Genomic DNA, 22,165 nt, shown 5'->3' on the forward strand with positions numbered 1-22,165 from the left:
CTGCCACAAATATCAGAATAAAAAGTACATACCTGTCTCTGGAACATCAGCAGCCTAGTAGAGCTGCATACAGGTGTCTTAAGTAGTCTGGGGAGTGGGCTAGTGAACCACAGAGAGGAGGACCCAGGCTCATAAGCCACTCTAACCACTAAATTAATTGTGGAAAATGTGAGCCCACCAAAACCCTACTGTATTGCCATAAAGGTGCCACCTGCAGCCATAAGGGCTATTGGGGTTGTAGACAGGTGGGTATAGTGTGTTTGGGGGGGGGGCTCACCATAACCAATAAGGGAGTTCTGGTGAGATGTTTATATGACACCCTTTTTGTGGAGTTCACAGCAGTGCCCTGTAAGGTGCCCCACTGTTCTGTTGACATGTCTGGGTGGCCAGTCAATCACAATGCTGGCCCCTCCCATGCCCAAATGGTCTTGTTCTGGGCATTTGGGACCTGGATAAATTTTTGGTTGAAAATGTGGTATAAAGATAGAAATACTGGTGGTCTGGATGATCAATGGCCTGGACATCCAGATAGACAATTTTCGAGAATAAAAAATATTCTAAACGATTTTTTGAAAATGGACATTTCCCCCCTACCAACTTTGGGCATCTAGCACCATATATCCAAATTGGACTTAGACATATCTTTTGATTATGCCCCTCCATGTATTCAATGCATGAACCATCTTTATTCAAAGCCTTTACAAATTGTTTAATCAGGCCTAGCTTTATATGTAGCGGTGGCAGTATGATTCTATCTTGTGCTACCAAAGGTTCATTGATTACATTTTAATAATAATAATAATAATAATAGTTTATTCTTATATACCGCCATACCCATGCGAGTTCAAGGCGGTTTACATCGAGTTATATTAGGGTCTGCATAGACAGGCAGATTTACAATTATTTGTCAGAATTACAGATTTGTTATTAGAATTACAGAGTAACAGAATTTCAATTATTTATCAGCTTTATTTGAACTAGACAGAGGATGAGGAAAGTGGGGAAAAAGGGGGAAGGCCTCATGAGGGGGCCGGGTTGGGGAGGGGGGAGTTATTGTCAGGGGGGGGAACAATTCGGGTCTTGTTTGCTGAATAGGTAAGTTTTAAGTGATTTTCTGAACCCGAGGTAAGTGGGGGCCTCTAGTATCATTTGTGCTAGCCATGGGTTCAGCTTGGCTGCTTGGAAGGCGAAAGTTCTGTCAAGGAATCTTTTGAAGTGACAAAGTTTGGGTGAGGGGAAGGCGAACAGCTGAATACGATGGGATTTCTTGTTGGTGCGGTAGAGGTTGAAGTGAGGGTTGATGTAACTTGGTGAGGAACCATTTACAGCCCTGTAACAGAAGCATGCGAATTTGTAAAGGACTCTAGACTCGAAAGGCAGCCAGTGGAGTTGGTGGTAGAATGGGGTGACGTGTTCCCATTTCTTTAGGCCAAAGATGAGGCGCACGGCGGTATTCTGGATTATTTGTAGTCTCCAGCCACCATATATTCCCACGGAGGCATATCTTTTTTTAAACAATGTTCATGTTTGGCTCTACTATCCCAAAGGCATATCTACTATTCCATAACCATAGTAAGAAACTAGAGCTGATATGGTCTATCCAGTGCAATTTTCTGAATCAGTGCCCCAAATAACCCCAGGAATAGGTCAAAAATCCAAGGCACCAAGAAAAAAAAATTGTTGGCCTGTGGAATCATTATGTAAGCTGTTTGTACCTGTTTTCCACTTTTCTTTGTTTTTTATTTTATTGGTAAGAAAAAGAAAATGGAAGAATAAAGATATTTATCAAGATGTTTCCACACAATGAACAGTTTGGGGATAATTTTATAAAGGATTTGAGTACAGAACAAGTTTTATTAAATGCCTAGTTAGGTTTTTATAAAACTGGAGCTATACATATATAGAGTAGGTATACAGCAATCTAGCATCTGCTTTCACATGATATATGCATAGACATTTCCAGGGGTATGACATTTCCAGGGGTGTGAACTCAGATTGTTCCTTGATGTTTGCTCTTTCACAGGCTACGGATTATTTTTACTGTTTTCTTGTTTGCGGTTTTATTTGATCTCTTATCGACCTGGGACCCCTGATGAAGGCGTGTTAACCCATGTCGGGTCCCTAGGTTTGTTTTTAAGGTGGTATTATTAACCGCACTCGAAGATCTGCAACGTGACATAATCAAGCTCAAGAAATGGGCATCGACATGGCAAATGAGGTTCAACGTGAACAACTGTAAAGTGATGCATGTCAGTAACAAAAATCTTATGCACAAATACAGGATGTCAGGGGTGGTACTTGGAGAGATCTCCCAGGAAAGAGACTTGGGAGTTCTGATCGACAAGTCGATGAAGCCGTCTGTGCAATGTGCGGCGGCAGCGAAAAGGGCGAGCAGAATGCTAGGAATTATAAAGAAGGGGATCACGAACAGATCGGAGAAGGTTATCATGCTGCTGTACCGGGCCATGGTGCGCCCTCACCTGGAGTACTGCGTCCAGCACTGGTCGCCATACATGAAGAAGGACACGGTACTACTCGAAAGGGTTCAGAGAAGAGCGACTAAAATGGTTAAGGAGCTGGAGGAGTTGCCATACAGTGAGAGATTGGAGAAAATGGGCCTCTTCTCCCTTGAAAAGAGGAGACTGAGAGGGGCCATGATTGAAACATTCAAAATACTGAAGGGAATAGACTTAGCAGATAAAGACAGATTGTTCACCCTCTCCAAGATAGGGAGAACGAGAGGGCACTCTCTAAAGTTGAAAGGGGATAGATTCCATACAAATTTAAGGAAGTTCTTCTTCACCCAGAGAGTGGTAGAAAACTGGAACGCTCTTCTGGAGTCTATTATAGGAGAAAATACCTTCCAGGGATTCAAGACAAAGTTGGACAAGTTCCTGCTAAACTGGAACATACGCAGGTAAGGCTGGACTCATTTAGAGCACTGGTATTTGACCTGGGGGCCGCCACGTGAGCGGACTACTGGGCACGATGGACCACTGGTCTGAACCAGCAGCGGCAATTCTTATGTTAACCTATTTGCAGACGCTACAAGCACACTTAAGCGATGCCTAAATCATGTCCACCTAAATAAAGCCTGTCTAGTTCCCAACTCACGCTCAAAAGTAGACCTGCTTTTGCAAGTAGTCCTCTTACTAAAAAATACAGGATTTAGTATGCAATATACTGTATATATTTTCTTCATGTATTTTGAGGAACATAGAGACCAAAAGAGGAATTGGATAAGTGTTGAAGGTACATGTTTGATATTTATCCTAATGAAATGACTACTTGGAAATCAAGAGGATATAACCTTGGCTTTGGAATTGACATGCAGTTTACTGAGTGTGTGTGGTGCAATGGTTAGAGCTACAGCCTTAGCACCCTGACGTTGGTTTAAATCCCACTCTGCTCCCTGTGACAGAAGCAAAATAATAAAAAAGGATTAAATGATAAATAAAATATAATAGTGGTGCTAGCATTTCATTGCATACAATTTTAATGAAAAACAGCATAAAATTGCCATTCTAATGACATCATAATAATGAGACGCGATAACATTAGAGACATGAAGACATCTATGTGACACCTGAAAGGCGATTCTGTAAAGGGCATCTAACTATTTAGACTTGTCTAGACTCGCTGAGTGGTGCTGAGCGCGATTCTGTGTAGTTTGTCTATGCATTATAGAATTGCACTCAGCATTCTACTGTTGGACGTCTAAACAACGCCTAAATTTTAGATATCCTTTACAGAATCCATACACATTTACACAAACTCCAGAGCAAGTGTAAATATGTGCATTTGGTATTTGCCTGGTGTTGGGAGTGTCTGGGGATGTATTTTATAAAGGCATATACATAGATGCCTATGTTGCATTTCTGAAATTCTCTCATAGACATCCTATAAAATTGGGTCCTGAGGTAATACTATAATGAACTGGCTAAAATTATGTGACAAGTATATGCATAAATGACTAGAAGCCCATATTGTTCATTTGTGTGGTGTTCACATACTCAGGTAACTTACCATTTTTCAATTTAGCATGTGCTTATTTTGCATGTAGGCAGAATGCAGTGTCACACATATTGATTATAGAATACTATGGCCTATGTTTGTACTCTCACAATCTTGGTGCAAGTATTTATTACTAGCTCTGTAGCTGATGTAAATACACACCTATAACTTAGGTGTTAGCATTTGATCTGTTATGCTGATTCATTATAAAATACATAGGCACCATCCTTTCCTTAAAGAATAATTTCCAAATAGGTGCATTTTTGATGCTTAATAACAGGTGTACTTACCCTCCATGTGTTTTTAATATGTCAATTAAAGATTTGTCCACACAAAATTATTACTACGTTTTTCTCATGTTACCAACCTAAAATAGATTATCAAAGTCATAATGAGACCTTACATACAAAATCAAAATATTTTAGGAAGAAACTTTATTAATTACATCTCAAACTACAACACACACACTTGCAAATGACAAATTTACCCCCCTCCCCTTTTTTTACAAAACCGTGAAAGAAGTTTTTAGTAAGGCCGGCTTGCTGAATGCTGTGCGCTGCTCCAGATGCTCAGAGTTTTATGAGCATCAGGAGCAGTGCAAAGCATTCAGCGCATCGGCCTGTACTAAAAACCACTTTTGCGGTTTTGTAAAAGGGGGGTGTTAATTTAATAAGTTTTCTGATGATGAAAACGTTTGACAAGATTCCTAAAAATAAAAGCCCAAAAGTGCAAACTTGGATGAGGACAATTATTTGTATTGTAACATTGCCCCAGGTACATTAGAAAAATTGTGAGCCCAACGGGACAGACAGGAAAAAATGCTTGAGTATCTGAATAAATTAATGTAAACTGTTCTGAGCTCCCTTGGGAGAATGGTATAGAAAACTGAATAAAATTTTTAAAGTGACAGTACACATTTGCACTACAAAAGTATAAAAATAATTTGGTGATTAAGAACTGATGGGTTTGTGTCTTAACTTCTCCCTTAAATGTTAATTAATAATCAATGTGGGCTACTGTTAAGATTTGCTATTTTATTGTTAACCTCAGTTAGTAGTAACTAGTAGAGCTGTACCGAATATAGTAGAATCTCAATTAACTGGTTCTTGGTTGACTAGCACTCTTATCCAACTGGAAAAAAAATTGCTGCGGGAAAAAAAGGTCCCCCAAAGCACCAGCGGTTCTGAGCCACAAAACTCCCTCCCTCAAGCCCAAAGCACTACAAGTGGAGGCAGTCTTGAGCCGCAAACCTCACCTCCTTCCTGACCTGAAGCACCAGCACGGCAGTGGTCCTGAGCCACAAATACCCCCTCCCTCAAGCACCCAAGCCCCGAAGCAGCTGAAACTCATAACCCCCTTCCTCCTGCCTCAAAGCACCAGTAGTTCTGAGCCAGAAATCCCCTCTCCCTCTCTTAAGCCCCAAAGCAGCAGAAGCAGGCGGTGGTCCTGAGCTGTGAACCCCCTTGTTCCCTCCCCCACCCTTCCTTACTCGAAGCGGCAGCCGGTCAGCAAGAGACAGTGCTCAAAGCAGGCTGCTCGCAGCCAGCCCTGATAGAGCCTTTCCTCTGATGCATCATTCTAACGCGTCAGAGGAAAGGTCCTGCTGGGGCTGTCCATGAACAAGATCTTTTGAGCGCTGCCTCCTGTTGACTGGCTGCCGCTTCAGGTAAGGAAGGGAGGGAGAGAACGAAGGGGTTCATGGCTCAGGACTCTCGCCTGCTTCTGCTGCATCAGGGCTTGAGGGAGGGGCTTTGCAGCCCAAGACTGCTGCTGCACTGGTGCTTTCCGACGGGGGTGGGGGGGGAATTGAGATGTGTGTTAGCCAAGGTTTCTAATAAACTCTCAATCAACCAAAAAAACAGTTATCTGGCATCCATCAATCCCCGTAGGTGCCAGATAACTGAGATTCTACTGTAATATATTTTACTATTTGGCTGAATACAAATAATGGGCATTGCGCTTTAACATAACAAAAGTAGCAATGTGAAATCAGAGATGAAATGTTTCAGTAGGATTTAGCACAGTGGAGGCCAGGATTGTTCACATTTGAATTTAAATCACTATTCAGCCACATAATGAATAATATATTTGGGGCACTATTTGGAACCAAATCGAATGAAATATGAATTGTCGGTACAGTCCCAATAACTAGATTTCATTGCTTAAAATGGGACCTATGCTAAAATAGCACGAGTTAGTGGCAAAACAAGAAGTCTTAAGAAAGGCCTACAATGATACCTATGACCCCTAAATCAAAATTTAGTTAATTCCTGAAAGTACTGTGGCACAATCATTCCTGAGACTTCAGCATTAGGATGGGTTATTTCAATCTCTTATGCCAAAGATCGAAGCATGGAACAGCATGAAGTCTTATGTACTTTAGTCCATTGAAAGAACACTCAAAACAGCCATAGACTGTCTCCCTCTTAGCATTCCCCATTCCACAAAGAGCACAAGGCCCTTTTGGAATGTTATTGTTCAGCAAATTTACTCGGGTATGAGACCCTTCTCGCAAGTAACTAGTGGAGATGTCAGTCATGCTTGCAGCTTTCTCATAATAATCTGAAAAAAGGTCATCCATGTAAGAGTCTGAGTTAGCAATGGTATCGGTTGTCCTTTTATCTGCACAAAAAAAGACATAGAATAAAATCAGTGGCAAGTATAGTATTAGTCCATTTATCATATGTAGAGACTGTATTCAGAAAGGTTTTCTTCTGTTCTGGAACAATTCCAAAAGGTCTAATTCAAATTATATATGTATAACTGATAAATCAGTTTTTCTAGTAGATGATTCACCCTGTGCATCCGACATGCATCTTGAACAAGTGAACAAGGCACAGAGGACCTGATTCTATAAAGTCTGCCTAAAGTTAGGCACTGATATCAGCACCTACTTCAATTAAGCAATAGGCTTAATCAGTGCTGATATTGATACTCAACACCTCACAATAAATCTTAACTGGACAATTCTAAGTTAAGATGCCTAACTAAAAAAAATTTGATTCTATAAAAAGTAGACATCTAACCCAAAGCGCCTACATTAAAAGGACATAGGGGGCAGATCATGGGCATGTTTTTGAGTTAGGCGCTTCTTTGTGAATCAGGTGCCATTAGGATCCAAAATCAGTGCCTAACTTTAGGCAAAGAAAACCCTGGCATAAATTGGGAACACCTAAATGTTAGGATGCTGAGCACAACCTAAGCATGCTTAGGCGATACTGAATATGATTATATAATGGGTGCCCAAGTTTTATAGAATCGGTGTCAATATTGGCAATTAACTTTATAGAATCAATGTTAACAGGCTCCTTTTACAAAGCCACACTAGCCATTCCTATGCAACAAATGCAATGAAGCCCATTCAGTTCCTATGGGCTTCATCATATTTGCCACACACGAATCACTAGTTTGGCTTTGTAAAAGGAGCCCAAAGAATTATCACTGTAGATACAAGAAAGGATATAGTGGCTGATAATAAGAATATGTATTTATTAGCAAAGATACGTCACTATCATCCTAGTTTCCTTGATATCCATTTACCATAACATAGCAAATGTTGGCAGATAAAGACCTGCATGGTTCATCCTGTCCAACAAGGTGGCCAGAGTTGAATCTGGTGCCCTGCACAGGTTCAACTTCTTCATAATTAGACCCTGGTATATACAATCTCTGTCTCACCCTGCCCATTGTGGGTACAGAGACTGCAGAAGTCTGCCCAGCACCAGTTCTATTTCCCAACTACTGGTGTTTTTGAAGCCCACTCCAGCCACGATCCTTTTGTTTTATTATTTCTATGGGACCCAGACCATAGAAGTATGCTCAGCATTGGTCTTATTTCCAACTTTTGAAGCTGCTGTCAAAGGTCACTCCAGCTATGAGGTCATTTAATTGGATTATTTTTTTCTCTATAGTGATCCTCTGTGTTTATCCCACCCATTCTTGAATTCCACATGATCCTATTTTGTCTACTACACAACTAATTTCTATCCCAGTCAAACACCTTGGGTTATCCTCAAACTGCTTGGTTATTTATGAGCCTTCTATGTAGGCAAGCATCAAGAGCTTTACTAAAATGTATTGTTAGTCCAATAAACTATTCTTTATTATCTCCAGACCATTCTCTTTGATCAGATCTTTGACCATTCTCTTTGATACAGTTCCTCATAGGAGGCTGTTGAACAAACTTGAAGGGCTGAAGTTAGGATCCAAAATGGTGAACTCGGTCAGAAACTGGCTGTCGGACAGACGCCAGAGGGTGGTGGTTAATGGAAGTCGCTCGAAGGAAGGAAAGGTGACTAGTGGAGTCCCTCAAGGTTCAGTGCTGGGGCCAATCCTGTTCAATATGTATGTGAGTGACATTGCTGAAGGGTTAGAAGGAAAAGTGTGCCTTTTTGCAGATGATACCAAGATTTGTAACAGAGTAGACACCAAAGAGGGAGTGGAAAATATGAAAAAGGATCTGCAAAAGTTAGAGGAATGGTCTAATGCCTGGCAACTAAAATTCAATGCAAAGAAATACAGAGTAATGCATTTGGGGATTAATAATAGGAAGGAACCGTATATGCTGGGAGGAGAGAAGCTGATATGCACGGACGGGGAGAGGGACCTTGGGGTGATAGTGTCCGAAGATCTAAAGGCGAAAAAACAGTGTGACAAGGCAGTGGCTGCTGCCAGAAGGATGCTGGGCTGTATAAAGAGAGGCGTGGTCAGTAGAAGGAAGAAGGTGTTGATGCCCCTGTACAGGTCATTGGTGAGACCCCACTTGGAATATTGTGTTCAGTTTTGGAGACCGTATCTGGCGAAAGACGTAAGAAGACTTGAGGCGGTCCAGAGGAGGGCGACAAAAATGATAGGAGGCTTGCGCCAGAAGACGTATGAGGAGAGACTGGAAGCCCTGAATATGTATACCCTAGAGGAAAGGAGAGACAGGGGAGATATGATTCAGACGTTCAAATACTTGAAGGGTATTAACGTAGAACAAAATCTTTTCCAGAAAAAGGAAAATGGTAAAACCAGAGGACATAATTTGAGGTTGAGGGGTGGTAGATTCAGGGGCAATGTTAGGAAATTCTACTTTACGGAGAGGGTAGTGGATGCCTGGAATGCGCTCCCGAGAGAGGTGGTGGAGAGTAAAACTGTGACTGAGTTCAAAGAAGCGTGGGATGAACACAGAAGATTTAGAATCAGAAAATAATATTAAATATTGAACTAGGCCAGTTACTGGGCAGACTTGCATGGTCTGTGTCTGTGTATGGCCATTTGGTGGAGGATGGGCAGGGGAGGGCTTCAATGGCTGGGAGGGTGTAGATGGGCTGGAGTAAGTCTTAACAGAGATTTTGGCAGTTGGAACCCAAGCACAGTACCGGGTAAAGCTTTGGATTCTTGCCCAGAAATAGCTAAGAAGAAAAATTAAAAAAAAAATAAAATAAAATTTAAATTGAATCAGGTTGGGCAGACTGGATGGACCATTCGGGTCTTTATCTACCGTCATCTACTATGTTACTATGTTATGTTAGATATATGCCCTCCTAACAGCAGATGGGAAGACTGAGAACAACTGAGTGATGTCATCTAATAAGGTGGTGTGCAGCCCTGAGCCAGTCAGTATTGCTCAGTCTCATCAGCAGATGATTGATAAGTGCAGCCATGCACCTTTTTTTGTTGGAGATATTTGTTGGTGCATCTTCTTTGGCCCAACATAGAATACAATACAGGTATTATGGGTGCAAAAAAGTAGGAATTAGAATGAACACAGTGCACGATACTAGTATTATATGTACATACGTAGGATGATCGATTATGGTATAAATGTGTCTGTATTGAAAACCATCTAACTCTGTATCATAACACCTTTACAGAAGCTTTTGTAAACCGCTCTGAATTAACTCCCCAGTCATTAGTAGCAGTATAGAAGTTTTCAATATACATAAACATTTGGTCAGCTCTTGTGACTTGGTGAAGGGATTTATTTCCCTGTGACAACAAATCTTTAAAATGACATTCTTTAAAGTTAGAGCCTGCTTATTCTGACCTTATGAGGTCAGCTGCCAATATTGGAGATGCTTCCTACATTGGAGCCCAGCCCTGTTTCTACACACCGGTTTCTATGACCCTCACTCTCCTCTATTGGAGCCAGCGCCTTGGCCCTCTCTCCCCTAATTGAGGGGGGTTCATTAAAGCTTACCGAGTGCTGGAAACAACCGTCTGAAAAGGGGGAGGGGGAAAGCAATGGGGTTAAGGAAACACAAAAGGCTAAGTTTGCTGGAGTGATTGGATTCCCCTGTGGCTTTGGAGTGAAGAGTGTTTTATTTGAAGGTTACTGCACAGAGACAGGTGCAATTTTTCTTCACAGGGATTCCCCATACAGTGATGGTGGCTTCTGTAGGAAAGATAAGCTTCTGTAGCAGATGCGGATGAAGCTGTGCAGAGTGCTAGTGCAGGTGCATTGGTGGGCCAGTCTCTTAAAACTGCTATGGAGATCTTGATTTGGGCAGGAACATCTGCCATTTTGAATCAGGACGAGTCTGCCACTGCTTCATCCTTAGACCCTCTGATGCTGACTAGGTATGGCATGGTGCTTGGGGGGTGGGGGAGGTGGGCCTCTTCTTTTTCTCCTGAATTTGTTCTCTTGCTTCATCAGGCTTTATGCCTGAAGCAAGGCCTGCCTATTATCCTCCCTGAAGCCTTCTGGTTCTCATAACAATACTGGGCATTTGGTCCCCAACAGTCCATGATTCTTGGGGTCTCAGGAGCCAGATGAGATTGAGTCTCTGACCTACCTCCTCTTTTAGATAAAAATTTTAGGGATGTGTTGAGCTTCAATGCATCTTTAGAGGAAAGGTCTAACTTCAGTGCATATTTAGAGGAAAGGGGTCAGTTGTTTGCATTTTTTAGCAGCCAGATTTACAATACTTATTTACTCAGGTTCTGGAGACCATATCTCCCCCCCTCAAGACCTTTCCTTTCCATGATGATCTCAAGCAGCTGGTCATGGTGGAGTGGCAATCTCCTGATTCTGCTCTTTGCATTGGTATATCTTTACCAGCTGCCTCTGCTAGAGTTGGAAAGGCTTTATCTAACTAAGGTCACAGCAGTCTACCTAAGGTTATGGCAGTCACTAAGAAGACTTCTATTTATGTGAAGGGTGGCACAACTTTGAAGAATCATTTAGATATGCTTTTAAATCACTCCCTTGAGGTCTCTGCCATAGCCTTACAAGTAGCTTTTTTGGAGGTTATGTAGCTAGAGCCTGCTTTCATAGGCAGAGCACCTCCCTGATTGTCCAAGGGAAGTACAAAAATGGGTATTAATTTGGAAATGACTATGACCTTCTTAGTAGATGCCTTCTTTTGGCTTAGCTAAAAATTTGGTTCTGGTAATGTCAGAGAAACTTTTCTTTTGGCTCTGGAATTGGTCTACAGATGTAGTTTCTAAAGTTAGACTCAGTCAGCTTTCCTTTTGAGGGAAGCTGTTATTTGTCAGGGAGTTGGAGAAGGTGACGGACCTGGAGGAGTCCAAGAGGCCTCATCTTCCAGAAGATAGATCTCACCTGGTGGCTTAAACTTCTAGTAAACACTGAAGTACTGACTAGAGAATGACACGGGGAAAAAATTTGTCCCCGTCACCGCCCCTTCCCCATCCCCGCAACCACTGTCTCCGCTCCGTTCATGCCCCGCGACCATTGTCCCCGCTCCGTCCCCACAGCATCCATACAAGCCTCAGTAATGCAATATTTAGCTTATTCCTTCCTTGTAAATCAAAGTTCTGGCTGCTGAACTAGAGAAAGAGATGTTCAGCTGGCAGGGATTTGTTTATAAATTTTTATAAACACAACTAATATACTACTTTATCCTAAAGCAAAAAAATAAATAAATAAATAGAAAATTTTTTTCTACCTTTGTTGTCTGGTTTCTGCTTCCCTCATCTTCTCTTTAAAAATTCCTTCCATCCACTCTGTCTTCTCTCTGTGTCTTCTGACCTAGATTTGGGTAGGTAGGAAGCAGGGAGGGGCCACACGCAATTGGTGACCATGCACGTTCCCTCCCTTAACTGCGGGAACAAGACCATTCACCGCTCCACGGGGCGGTGGATGGCCTTGTCCCCGTACCCGCAGTGAGCACTTTTTCCCTCCTCATTCTCTAGTACTGACCTGGCAGAGCAGTTGGCCCTCGCGAGGGCATTTTGGGCCAGATTCTGTATAGGATGCCTGTTTCAGAAGCCACCTAAGTGGCTTTTCAGATTCGCACATGAGAGTCCTATATAGAATCACATCTGTCCTTAAGGACAGACATCTAAGTCCGCCTAACAATTCTCTAACCGGCATCTATGTCACAGGCACCAGTTAGAGAATTGGGTTGCCGCTGAGCTGATCGCAGTAAGGGAATCTCCCTACCAGGTTCATCTCAAGCTGGTTACCTTGCACTCCGGATTCTCACGGAGAAGCTAAGTACTTTTAATTAGTTTTTACTTGCTCGTGATTGAGCCAGCCTGGCTGATTTTGGATGCCACTTGACCCCAGGATGGGGGACAGAGACAGCTGCACCATTTCACTATTTTTTGTGATATCATTGATAATTTATTTTCACTTTTAGCACATTTGTGCACTAGTTTCAATACAATTGGGTAGCCCAGGGATGTTTCACAGATAATACCCTTTTGGGTGTATGACTGTGACAGCTGGTGCATTAGGGATGTGTTCCCACTGCAAGCTGTGAGACTGAGGGCTTCCCTTTCACACCTAATAATTTGTGATAGATTTTGGTTCAGCCGCCTCTGCCCCTACCTGTTCTTTTTGGGTCAGGGGAGACTTGGTCTTTTCGTGATGTTTAGCTGCAGGGAACCCATCCCCCCCATGAAGACTACTGGCAAGAGGGATGCCCAGTAGCCTACGGGATCTGACCAATCAGAATGTTAGGTCACTGAAGGGACACGTATCATGTACCTTGGTAATTTTCCTTAGGCATATGTTGTTTAAAGCTGTAAATCCAGACTCTGTTTGCCTTCTCTTGCTGAAAATACTACAAGGACATTTATGTTTGAACAGAGATGTTCTTAACTTGTTGTGAAGTGAATTCAATTGTTTTTATAAGCCGTATTTGCAAACAGCTTTAGATTAGGGGGCTCTGTTGGCTAAGGCTTTTCTGACCTTTTGGACTCCAGTCTTGAGATAGAAAAAATGCTGACGACCCTTACCCATGTAATTTGTTATTTCTTTTAAAGTTTCATGTGACCTGTGTCCATATATGGTTTGTGTTTACGTCACATGCTGACAACACTGATTCATTTAGAATGATATAAAAGGGATGTGAAGCTCACAATAAAATTGGACATGTTTGAAAGATGGTTTCTGGTCTTTAAGATGTGTCCCCGGGTACCTGGCTTCCAAATGACAGATACAGAGAAAGTATGGGGCAGGAATTGGGACCTAATCCTTTTCAGTCACTCCCAGTGCATCCCAGAATGCACTGTGAGAGAGGTTTAAGATTCTGTTTGGCCCAGGTGCCTAAGGCCACTCTTATGGGAGGGGCCTTAAGTGCCTGGGCCAATAAGGGCCTTAGGCCTCTCCCCAGTGCATCCCATGAGGCTCCGGGAAGGGCTGCCATTCAGCAGAGGTGGGCATGCTGGCCAGAGGGAGTAAGTATTCCTCTGGCCAGCCAACTCAATAAGGTACTTGGGGGATTCAGGTGGGTTGGGGGGGTCTGGATACTGGGGGATGTCTTGGGGAGGGGGTGTTCCGGCAGGAGGGATTGGGCATCCTTCCTGCTGTGGAATGTCTTGGGGTAGTGGCAGCAGGAGGAATTAGGTACGTTAGATAGATTGTGAGCCCACCGGGACAGATAGGGAAAATGCTTGAGTACCTGATTGTTAAACCGCTTAGATAACCTTGATAGGCGGTATATAAAAAAAAAACCTAATAATAAATAATAATAGGCACTCCTTCTGCCATGGACAATTGGGAGTGGGTGCCTATCACAGCCCTAGGGAGAGGCCTAGGGCCGCCTAAAATCACCTAAGGCCATTTCCAGGTGAAACCATGCCCAGGCCTAGCCTTAGGGGAGCTTAGGCGGCCCTAAGCATCTCCCTAGGATCACAAAAACATCTACAATGTAGGTGACCCTCCTCAGGGTTTGTTTGTTTTTTAATGTGCGTCCCGATTGGCTAGACAGCAGTAGGACGCCTACCGACACCTACAATCAGGACGGCGTTTATAGAATTTGCCCCTTTTGGTCTACAGCTCAATCTTTTCAGTCCTTCCAGCGTGAGAGAGTATGGAATGAAGTTAAAGATGGTACACATGCATGTAATAATTTTCCAGTAGTCTTCCAAAGACTGTCTGAATTCAAGAAAATGTGGGACAGGCATGTGGGATCACTTAAGGAGAGGAGGAAATAGTAGATGCTGCAGATGGGCAGACTGGTTGGGCCATTTGGTCTTTATCTGCTATCATGTTTCTATGTTTTTGAAGGGGCTGGAAAGGTCATTTCTTCCATTCTATCGAATGAAGGTTTGGGCCCCATTCTCCAATCATTTCTATCAGAGGTCATCTACAGTTATTTCATCGGAGATGGGCTCATATCACATCAGACCAGTGGGTGTTGGAGATTCTTCAGTTTGGTTATGCTTTGGAGTTTGCTCGCCCCCTTCAGGAAGCCTTTCTTCTCTCCCTGCAAATCGCTGATGAATGTCTTGGCGGCAGTCGACCATTTTGTGTCTTTACACAATGAAAAGCCTGAAGGAAGTGCACAATTCATATAGTGTCTTAATCAAAAATTTCTTAATCAAATGTTTCTAGCTTTTCACTCAAATAACCCAACCTTATACCTCATAAAGACTCATAAGTATTCTCAGTTCACTGGAATGATATTAAGATTGTTACATTGTTTGTAATGTTTCTAAGAATATAATGTTGTTCAAATATAAGAAAATTGCAATTAAGCTTGATTTTGTCAGCACATAATTTTCTGGGCTATAACTTAATGCCTATTCACTGTAGAAAGCTTCACTGATTCTCTAAAGCTAATCATAGTAACTATTTATTCTAATAAAAAGGTATATTACCTTAAGTTTGTTCATTGATCCTTATTTTTATATAGTCAAGAGAACAACATGGCAACCACAATGCACTGTTCAAAGAGAATAGCTGAACAGAGGAAACTCTCATAAAAACACTATGAGATAAATTTTTCAATAGTGTAGAGACCACATAAAATTAGACAGATTACTTATACATTTAACTTTATGCAAATGTTAAGCAATCCTTTCCATCCAAGTAGAAGGGCTGAAAATACAAATAGCAGATATAACTTTAAATGGATAAGTTATATTTGCTATTTGTGCAGTTGGATTGCCCCAAAACAAACTAGATAAATGAAAGTTTACAATTTATAATGACCAAATTAATCCATTCAGAAGCCCATTTTTCAAAGTGCTTATGTGGCCCACATAGCCACAAACTACACATATGTTTTTGAATATTGACCTCTACACTAAAATCAATAAAACAGCTGTCCCTTGAGACTCAGACTACTCACTTTGTGTCTCTCTTTTGCAGACATTGACTTACTTCTAGTCTTCTCCCAGGTCATGTTTTTTATATTTGCCTGCTAAATATGTATGATGTATGAAACGCTTCTTTGCATTACTGTAAAATACCCTGGTTTAAATGCCACATAGACTGTATTATTACTATGTGTTCTAACACTTGACTGTATTTTATGTAAGTGAAAAAAAAAATCACAAAAAGCTGTCTAACTATTTATACTTTTCAATAAATCTTACTGAAGCCTGCAAAATTCACAACTGAAATATTTAAAGCCATTCTTCTGAGTTTTATTACCTGTGGACATCATATCTGAATGAAATAGACTTCTCCTTAACTTGCTTAATGAAAATGATCTTGATTGCTCTTTTTCAAATCCTCCTTTCGATGCTGAGGTAACACAGAGTTCTGTCAGAAGAAAAGAAAACACAAATAGCTGAAGAATCAGAGAAGCTGCCTGAGTTTCTTTCAACAATGTAGGCAAACTATTTTTCAAAACAGGTCTTCTTCATTGTGGAAGCACTGATAAAAGAAAACATCGATGAACATTTTGAAAGAAACAAACTTCTGATAGCCAGTCAACATGGTTTCTGTAGGGGGAGATCGTGCCTAACTAACTTATTGCACTTCTTCGAAGGAATTAACAAACGGATGGACCAAGGAGACCCCGTAGACATCATATACCTAGATTTCCAAAAAGCCTTTGATAAGGTAGGTGCCTCATGAACATCTACTCCGGAAACTGAAGAATCATGGGGTGGACGGAGACATACACAGATGGATCAGAAACTGGTTGGCGGGTAGGAAACAGAGGGTAGGGGTGAAGGGTCACTACTCGGACTGGAGCAGGGTCACAAGTGGTGTTCCGCAGGGCTCGGTGCTCGGGCCACTGCTATTTAATATATTCATAAATGATCTAGAAACAGGGACGAAGTGCGAGATAATAAAATTTGCGGATGACACCAAACTATTTAATGGAGCTCGGACTAAGGAGGACTGCGAAGAATTGCAAAGAGACCTGAACAAACTAGGGGAATGGGCGACGAGATGGCAGATGAAGTTCAACGTTGAGAAATGTAAAGTATTGCATGTGGGAAGCAGAAACCTGAGGTACAACTATACGATGGGAGGGATGTTATTGAATGAGAATACCCAAGAAAGGGACTTGACATGACAATGAAGCCAACGGCACAGTGCGCAGCGGCCGCTAAGAGAGCGAATAGAATGCTAGGTATAATCAAGAAGGGTATTACTACCAGAACGAAAGAAGTTATCCTGCCATTGTATCAGGCAATGGTGCGTCCGCATTTGGAGTACTGCGTCCAATATTGGTCCTTAAGAAAGATATGGCGTTACTCGAGAGGGTTCAGAGGAGAGCGACACGTCTGATAAAAGGGATGGAAAACCTTTCATACGCTGAGAGATTGGAGAAACTGGGTCTCTTTTCCCTGGAGAAGAGGAGACTTAGAGGGGATATGATAGAGACCTACAAGATCATGAAGGGCATAGAGAGAGTAGAGAGGGACAGATTCTTCAAACTTACAAAAAATATAAGAACAAGAGGGCATTCGTAAAAGTTGAAAGGGGACAGATTCAAAACAAATGCCAGGAAGTTCTTTTTTACCCAACGTGTGGTGGACACCTGGAATGCGCTTCCAGAGGACGTAATAGGGCAGAGTACAGTACTGGGGTTTAAGAAAGGATTGGACAATTTCCTGCTGGAGAAGGGGATAGAAGGGTATAGATAGAGGATTACTACACAGATCCTGGAATTGTTGGGCCCCCGCGTGAGCGGGCTGCTGGGCACGATGGACCACAGGTCTGACCCAGTGGAAGCATTGCTTATGTTCTTATGTTCTTGTTGATTTTAATACTATCCCTATTCTTTGGGAAATGCAGTTGCATTTTCATGAGGAAAGAAATGTTAAATATGAAAAGAAAAGGAACCACATTTTAACAGAATTGCTTGCTTCAAAAGATGAGAGGTTCTTTTCTTTTTCCCCCATGTGTGTTTGTTTTTTGCTGGTTCACGCTATAATTACGAAAGTGTAGAAAAGAATCTAAAGCTGGTGTATTATAGAACTTCATTTACAGTTTTCTTTCAAATAAAAATATAAGAATAGCCATACTGGGTCAGACCAAATGATCCATCTAGCCCAGTATCATGTTTCCAACAGTGGCCAATCCAGATCACAAGTACCTGGCAGAAACCCAAATACAGTAGTAGCAACATTCCATGCTATGAATCCTAGGGAAGCAATAGCTTCCCCCCATGTCTGTCTCAAACCATTTTAAACTCAGCTACACTAATCACTGTTACCACATCCTCTGATAATGAGTTCCAAAGCTTAATTATTCATTGAATTAACAAATATTTTCTCCTTTTTTTCTAAATTTGCATTTATCATTTGCATTCTTCAGTTACGTAAAGGGGAAACGACCAGCGAGAGAGGAGGTGGGGCCGTTGGACGATGGGGATAGGAGGGGAGTGATTAAAGAGGATAAAGAGGTAGCTGAGAGGCTGAACACGTTCTTCTCATCGGTTTTCACGAGAGAAGACACATCTAATATACCGGACTCAGAGGAGCTCATGAGTGGGGAACAGGCTGAAAAATTGGAGCACATAGAGGTAAGTAAGGAGGATGTCCTCAAACAGATAGACAGGTTAAAATGCGGCAAATCACCGGGTCCGGACGGGATCCACCCGAGGGTTCTGAAGGAGCTAAGACAAGAAATAGCGGGCACAATACAGCATGTTTGTAACCTATCCTTGAAAACTGGAGAGGTACCAGAGGACTGGAAATTGGCGAATGTCACACCTATCTTCAAAAAGGGATCGAGGGGTGACCCCGGGAACTACAGGCCGGTGAGCCTGACTTCAATTATAGGGAAGATGGTGGAAGCTATGATAAAGGACGGCATTTGCGAGCACATTGAGAGAAATGGCCTACTGAGAACAAGCCAGCACGGATTCTGTAAGGGAAGGTCATGCTTAACGAACCTTCTGTACTTCTTTGAGGGAATAAGCAGTCGGGTGGACAATGGGGAACCCGTCGACATCATTTACCTCGATTTTCAAAAGGCTTTCGACAAGGTGCCACATGAAAGGCTGCTTAGGAAGCTGTGGAACCACGGGGTGGGAGGGGATGTGCACCGATGGATAGAGCACTGGTTGTCGGGTAGACTGCAGAGGGTCGGAGTAAAGGGCCAATATTCTGACTGGCGGGGAGTCACGAGCGGTGTGCCGCAGGGATCGGTGCTGGGGCCGTTACTCTTCAACATATTTATCAATGACCTGGAAAAGGAGGCAAAGTGCGAGGTTATAAAATTTGCAGACGATACCAAACTGTGCGGCAGAGTTAGCTCCAGGGAGGAGTGTGAGGACCTGCAAAGGGACCTAGACAAGCTGGAAGACTGGGCGAACAAATGGCAAATGCGCTTTAACGTGGAAAAAATGCAAGGTCATGCATATAGGGAAAAAGAACCCGTTGTTCAACTACAAATTGGGGGGGGCATTGTTGGGAGAAAGCAGTCTTGAGAGAGACTTGGGAGTGCTGGTGGATGCATCACTGAAGCCATCTGCACAGTGCGCAGCGGCCTCAAAAAAAGCCAACAGGATGCTGGGCATCATAAAAAGGGGCATAACAACCAGGACGAGGGAAGTCATCATGCCACTGTATCGAGCGATGGTGCGTCCGCATCTGGAATATTGCGTTCAATATTGGTCGCCGTACCTCAAGAAGGACATGGCGGTACTCGAGAGAGTCCAAAGGAGAGCAACGAAACTGGTAAGAGGGCTGGAACACTGCCCATATGCCGAGAGGTTGGATAGGCTGGGGCTCTTCTCTCTGGAAAAAAGGAGGCTCAGGGGTGATATGATAGAGACCTTCAAGATCATGAGGGGCATAGAGAGGGTGGATAGGGACAGATTCTTCAGGCTGAAGGGGACAACAGGTACGAGGGGGCATTCGGAGAAACTAAAGGGAGATAGGTTCAAAACGAATGCAAGGAAGTTTTTTTTCACCCAAAGGGTCGTGGACACTTGGAATGCGCTACCGGAGGACGTGATTGGGCAGAGTACGGTACAAGGATTCAAACAGAGACTGGACGGATTCCTGAGGGATAAAGGGATCGTGGGATACTGAGAAAGCTAACCAGAAAATAAGTATAGAAACCCGACCAGGTCGTGCATGTGCAAGACCGGAGGGCTAGGACTTTGATGGGAAGATAGCACTCAATGGGAAACCAGGGTGGCATGGGGGCCCCTTCTGGTGATTTGGACAGGTCGTGACCTGTTTGGGCCACCGCGGGAGCGGACTGCTGGGCAGGATGGACCTATGGTCTGACCCGGCGGAGGCACTGCTTATGTTCTTATGTTCTTAACTATTTCACAAAAAAATAATGAAATAAGAAATCATAGTCCACAAGGGAACTGCAAAAAACAACATATTGTATTTTTCTCTCCATATGACGCACCTGACCATAAGATGCACCCTAGATTTAGAGTAGAAAAACAAGGAAAAAAACATTCTGAACCAAAAAAAAACTGTTATTTGACAGCCATCCAGCCACCACTTCCTCCAGAATGTAGTGTTTCAGGTTCACAGCCATAACTCCTCCCAAGTCCACATAGTGCCACAGTACCATCATATAGTTGGTGACTATTCCAAAATGTGCTAGTGGTGAGGGAGAGAGGCCCCTGTTTGGCTTGTGAAGTTCCGTTCTCCAGTCCCCTTTGCTGCTCATCTCAATTTGCAGAAACCAGGAATAAAGGTCAACAAATCACTCAACTGTTTTGCAGATTAGTCTTTCAGTTTCTCTGCATCAAAAGATGGAAAATCACAGAGACATAAACCCCCACTCTGGTTTAAAGAGTTTACTGTCTGTATCTTTCAAAATAAGAAAGGAAGTGTGGGTGACACTCTCCTTACTTTCTGTTCTCCTCACTTTCTGTTGTCATTACATGCCGTCATGGAAGGCGGCCAGCAGCGCACAAGCGCATCAATACCCCAGCCCCCGACACCTCCCAAATTCGCCGACCACTGGCACATCAGGGCCAGCCAGCTTGCGACACCTCCCGAATTCACCAACTACATTAACGTCAGGGCCAGCCGGCCCGTGACACCTTCCTAACTCGCTGACCACCGAAATATCAGGGCCATCAGCGCACAAGCGTGCCATTGCGTGGGCACGCACCACCCCCCAAAGAGTTGCCACCAGTTCTCGTGGGACTGACAACAGACATTCAGGAAATGGCATGCGCTCATGCAGCAGCACTAGTGTGCCGCCGGCCCCAACACACCGGCAATCAGCAGGCAACCATCCAACTCAGGCAATGCTACGGGCCCAAGCACCAGCGCCGCTGGCCCCGACATACTCAGCAGGCAGCCTTCCACCCAATGTGCAACGGCAGCCAAGAAGGCAAACATGATCTAGGAATTATTAGAAAAGGGATGGTCAACAAGACTAAGAATGTTATAATGCCTCAATGGTGCGACCTCACCTTGAGTATTGTGTTCAGTTCTGGTCTCCTTATCTCAAAAAAGATATAGCAGCACTAGAAAAGGTTCAAAGAAGAGCGACCAAGATGATAAAGGGGATGGAACTCCTCTCGTATGAGAATAGACTAAAAAGGTTAGGGCTCTTCAGCTTGGAAAAAAGATGGCTGAGGGGAAATATGATTAAAGTCTAAAAATCCTGAGTGGAGTAGACCGGGTACAAATGGATCGATTTTTTACTGCATCAAAATTTACAAAGACTAGGGGACATTCGAAGTTACTGAGAATATTTAAGCTCTGGAACACGTTGCCAGAGGATGTGGTAAGAGCAGTTAATGTAGCTGATTTTAAAAAAGGTTTGGACAAATTCCTGGAGGAAAAGTCCGTAATCTGATGTTAGGATAGACATGGGACAGTAGCATGAAATGCTGCTACTATTTGGGGTTTTGCCAGGTACTTGTGACTTGGATTGGCTTGCGACTTTCCTTTTCTGTAGTTTTTCTTACTAACTGCCGGACGAGTAGCTTAATTCAATATATTATAAATCTGTCCTACATTCCTTCACTACAAGTACTGTTGTCATTCTTTTACCCTGATTTAGATCTTACCTCATTAGTTTGTATTTTATTGCATTATGTTCCTTATGTTTAACTCAGTTAGAAACCCAATTTTTACTTTACCAGATAGTCTGCCAGTAGTTCTTCTAAAGCCTCTCTATGCATAATTGCTGTGTCTACCTACCTGTTTGCTAGCTTGTTCATTTTACTTATCACTAGTGCTTCAGCTAAGCAGGCATGTGAAACTGAAAGTTTTGTTTACTCTTTCAATCACGCTGCCTTTGAAGTGTAGCTAACAGCTGCTCCTGCTTGTCTGGATCGTCTGTTATTGCTTCGGCCTGCTTATGCTGTGATTATACTTGCTAGTACCGTTATTATTTTAACGACATCAATATAGATGAATGCTGAGTAAGTATATTCCTTGTTAATCTTTTATTATATTATATGTACTGCAAGAAATGATTTCTTGCAACAGATCTTAGTATGCTAAAATGTTATGGTAACAACAGTAATCTCGTGTCACTATGTTCAGCTGTTTGATTTTGACTAACTTTTAG

At 42.7% G+C, this 22,165-nt stretch overlaps 2 protein-coding genes across 3 annotated transcripts in view; one reads left to right on the forward strand and one right to left on the reverse strand.

Annotated features, from left to right (window-relative positions):
- Window positions 1-5,721: 5,721 nt before the first annotated feature.
- PJVK (pejvakin) overlaps window positions 5,722-22,165 on the reverse strand; it is a 64,141-nt gene continuing 47,697 nt past the window's right edge. For both annotated transcript variants that reach the window (XM_033945645.1, XM_033945644.1), the window contains 2 exons: window positions 15,851-15,961; window positions 5,722-6,636 (listed from right to left, as the gene is read on the reverse strand). In XM_033945645.1, coding sequence (XP_033801536.1) covers window positions 6,335-6,636; window positions 15,851-15,961 — 413 coding nt within the window. In that variant the 3' untranslated portion in view covers window positions 5,722-6,334. The remainder of the gene's footprint in view (window positions 6,637-15,850; window positions 15,962-22,165) is intronic.
- PRKRA (protein activator of interferon induced protein kinase EIF2AK2) overlaps window positions 21,889-22,165 on the forward strand; it is a 77,902-nt gene continuing 77,625 nt past the window's right edge. Inside the window, exon 1 of the mRNA XM_033945641.1 lies at window positions 21,889-22,016. Within this exon, the coding sequence (XP_033801532.1) occupies window positions 22,006-22,016 (11 nt within the window). The 5' untranslated portion in view covers window positions 21,889-22,005. The remainder of the gene's footprint in view (window positions 22,017-22,165) is intronic.

This window comes from Geotrypetes seraphini, chromosome 5 (genome assembly GCF_902459505.1).
Source record: "Geotrypetes seraphini chromosome 5, aGeoSer1.1, whole genome shotgun sequence".
NCBI lineage: Eukaryota > Metazoa > Chordata > Amphibia > Gymnophiona > Dermophiidae > Geotrypetes > Geotrypetes seraphini.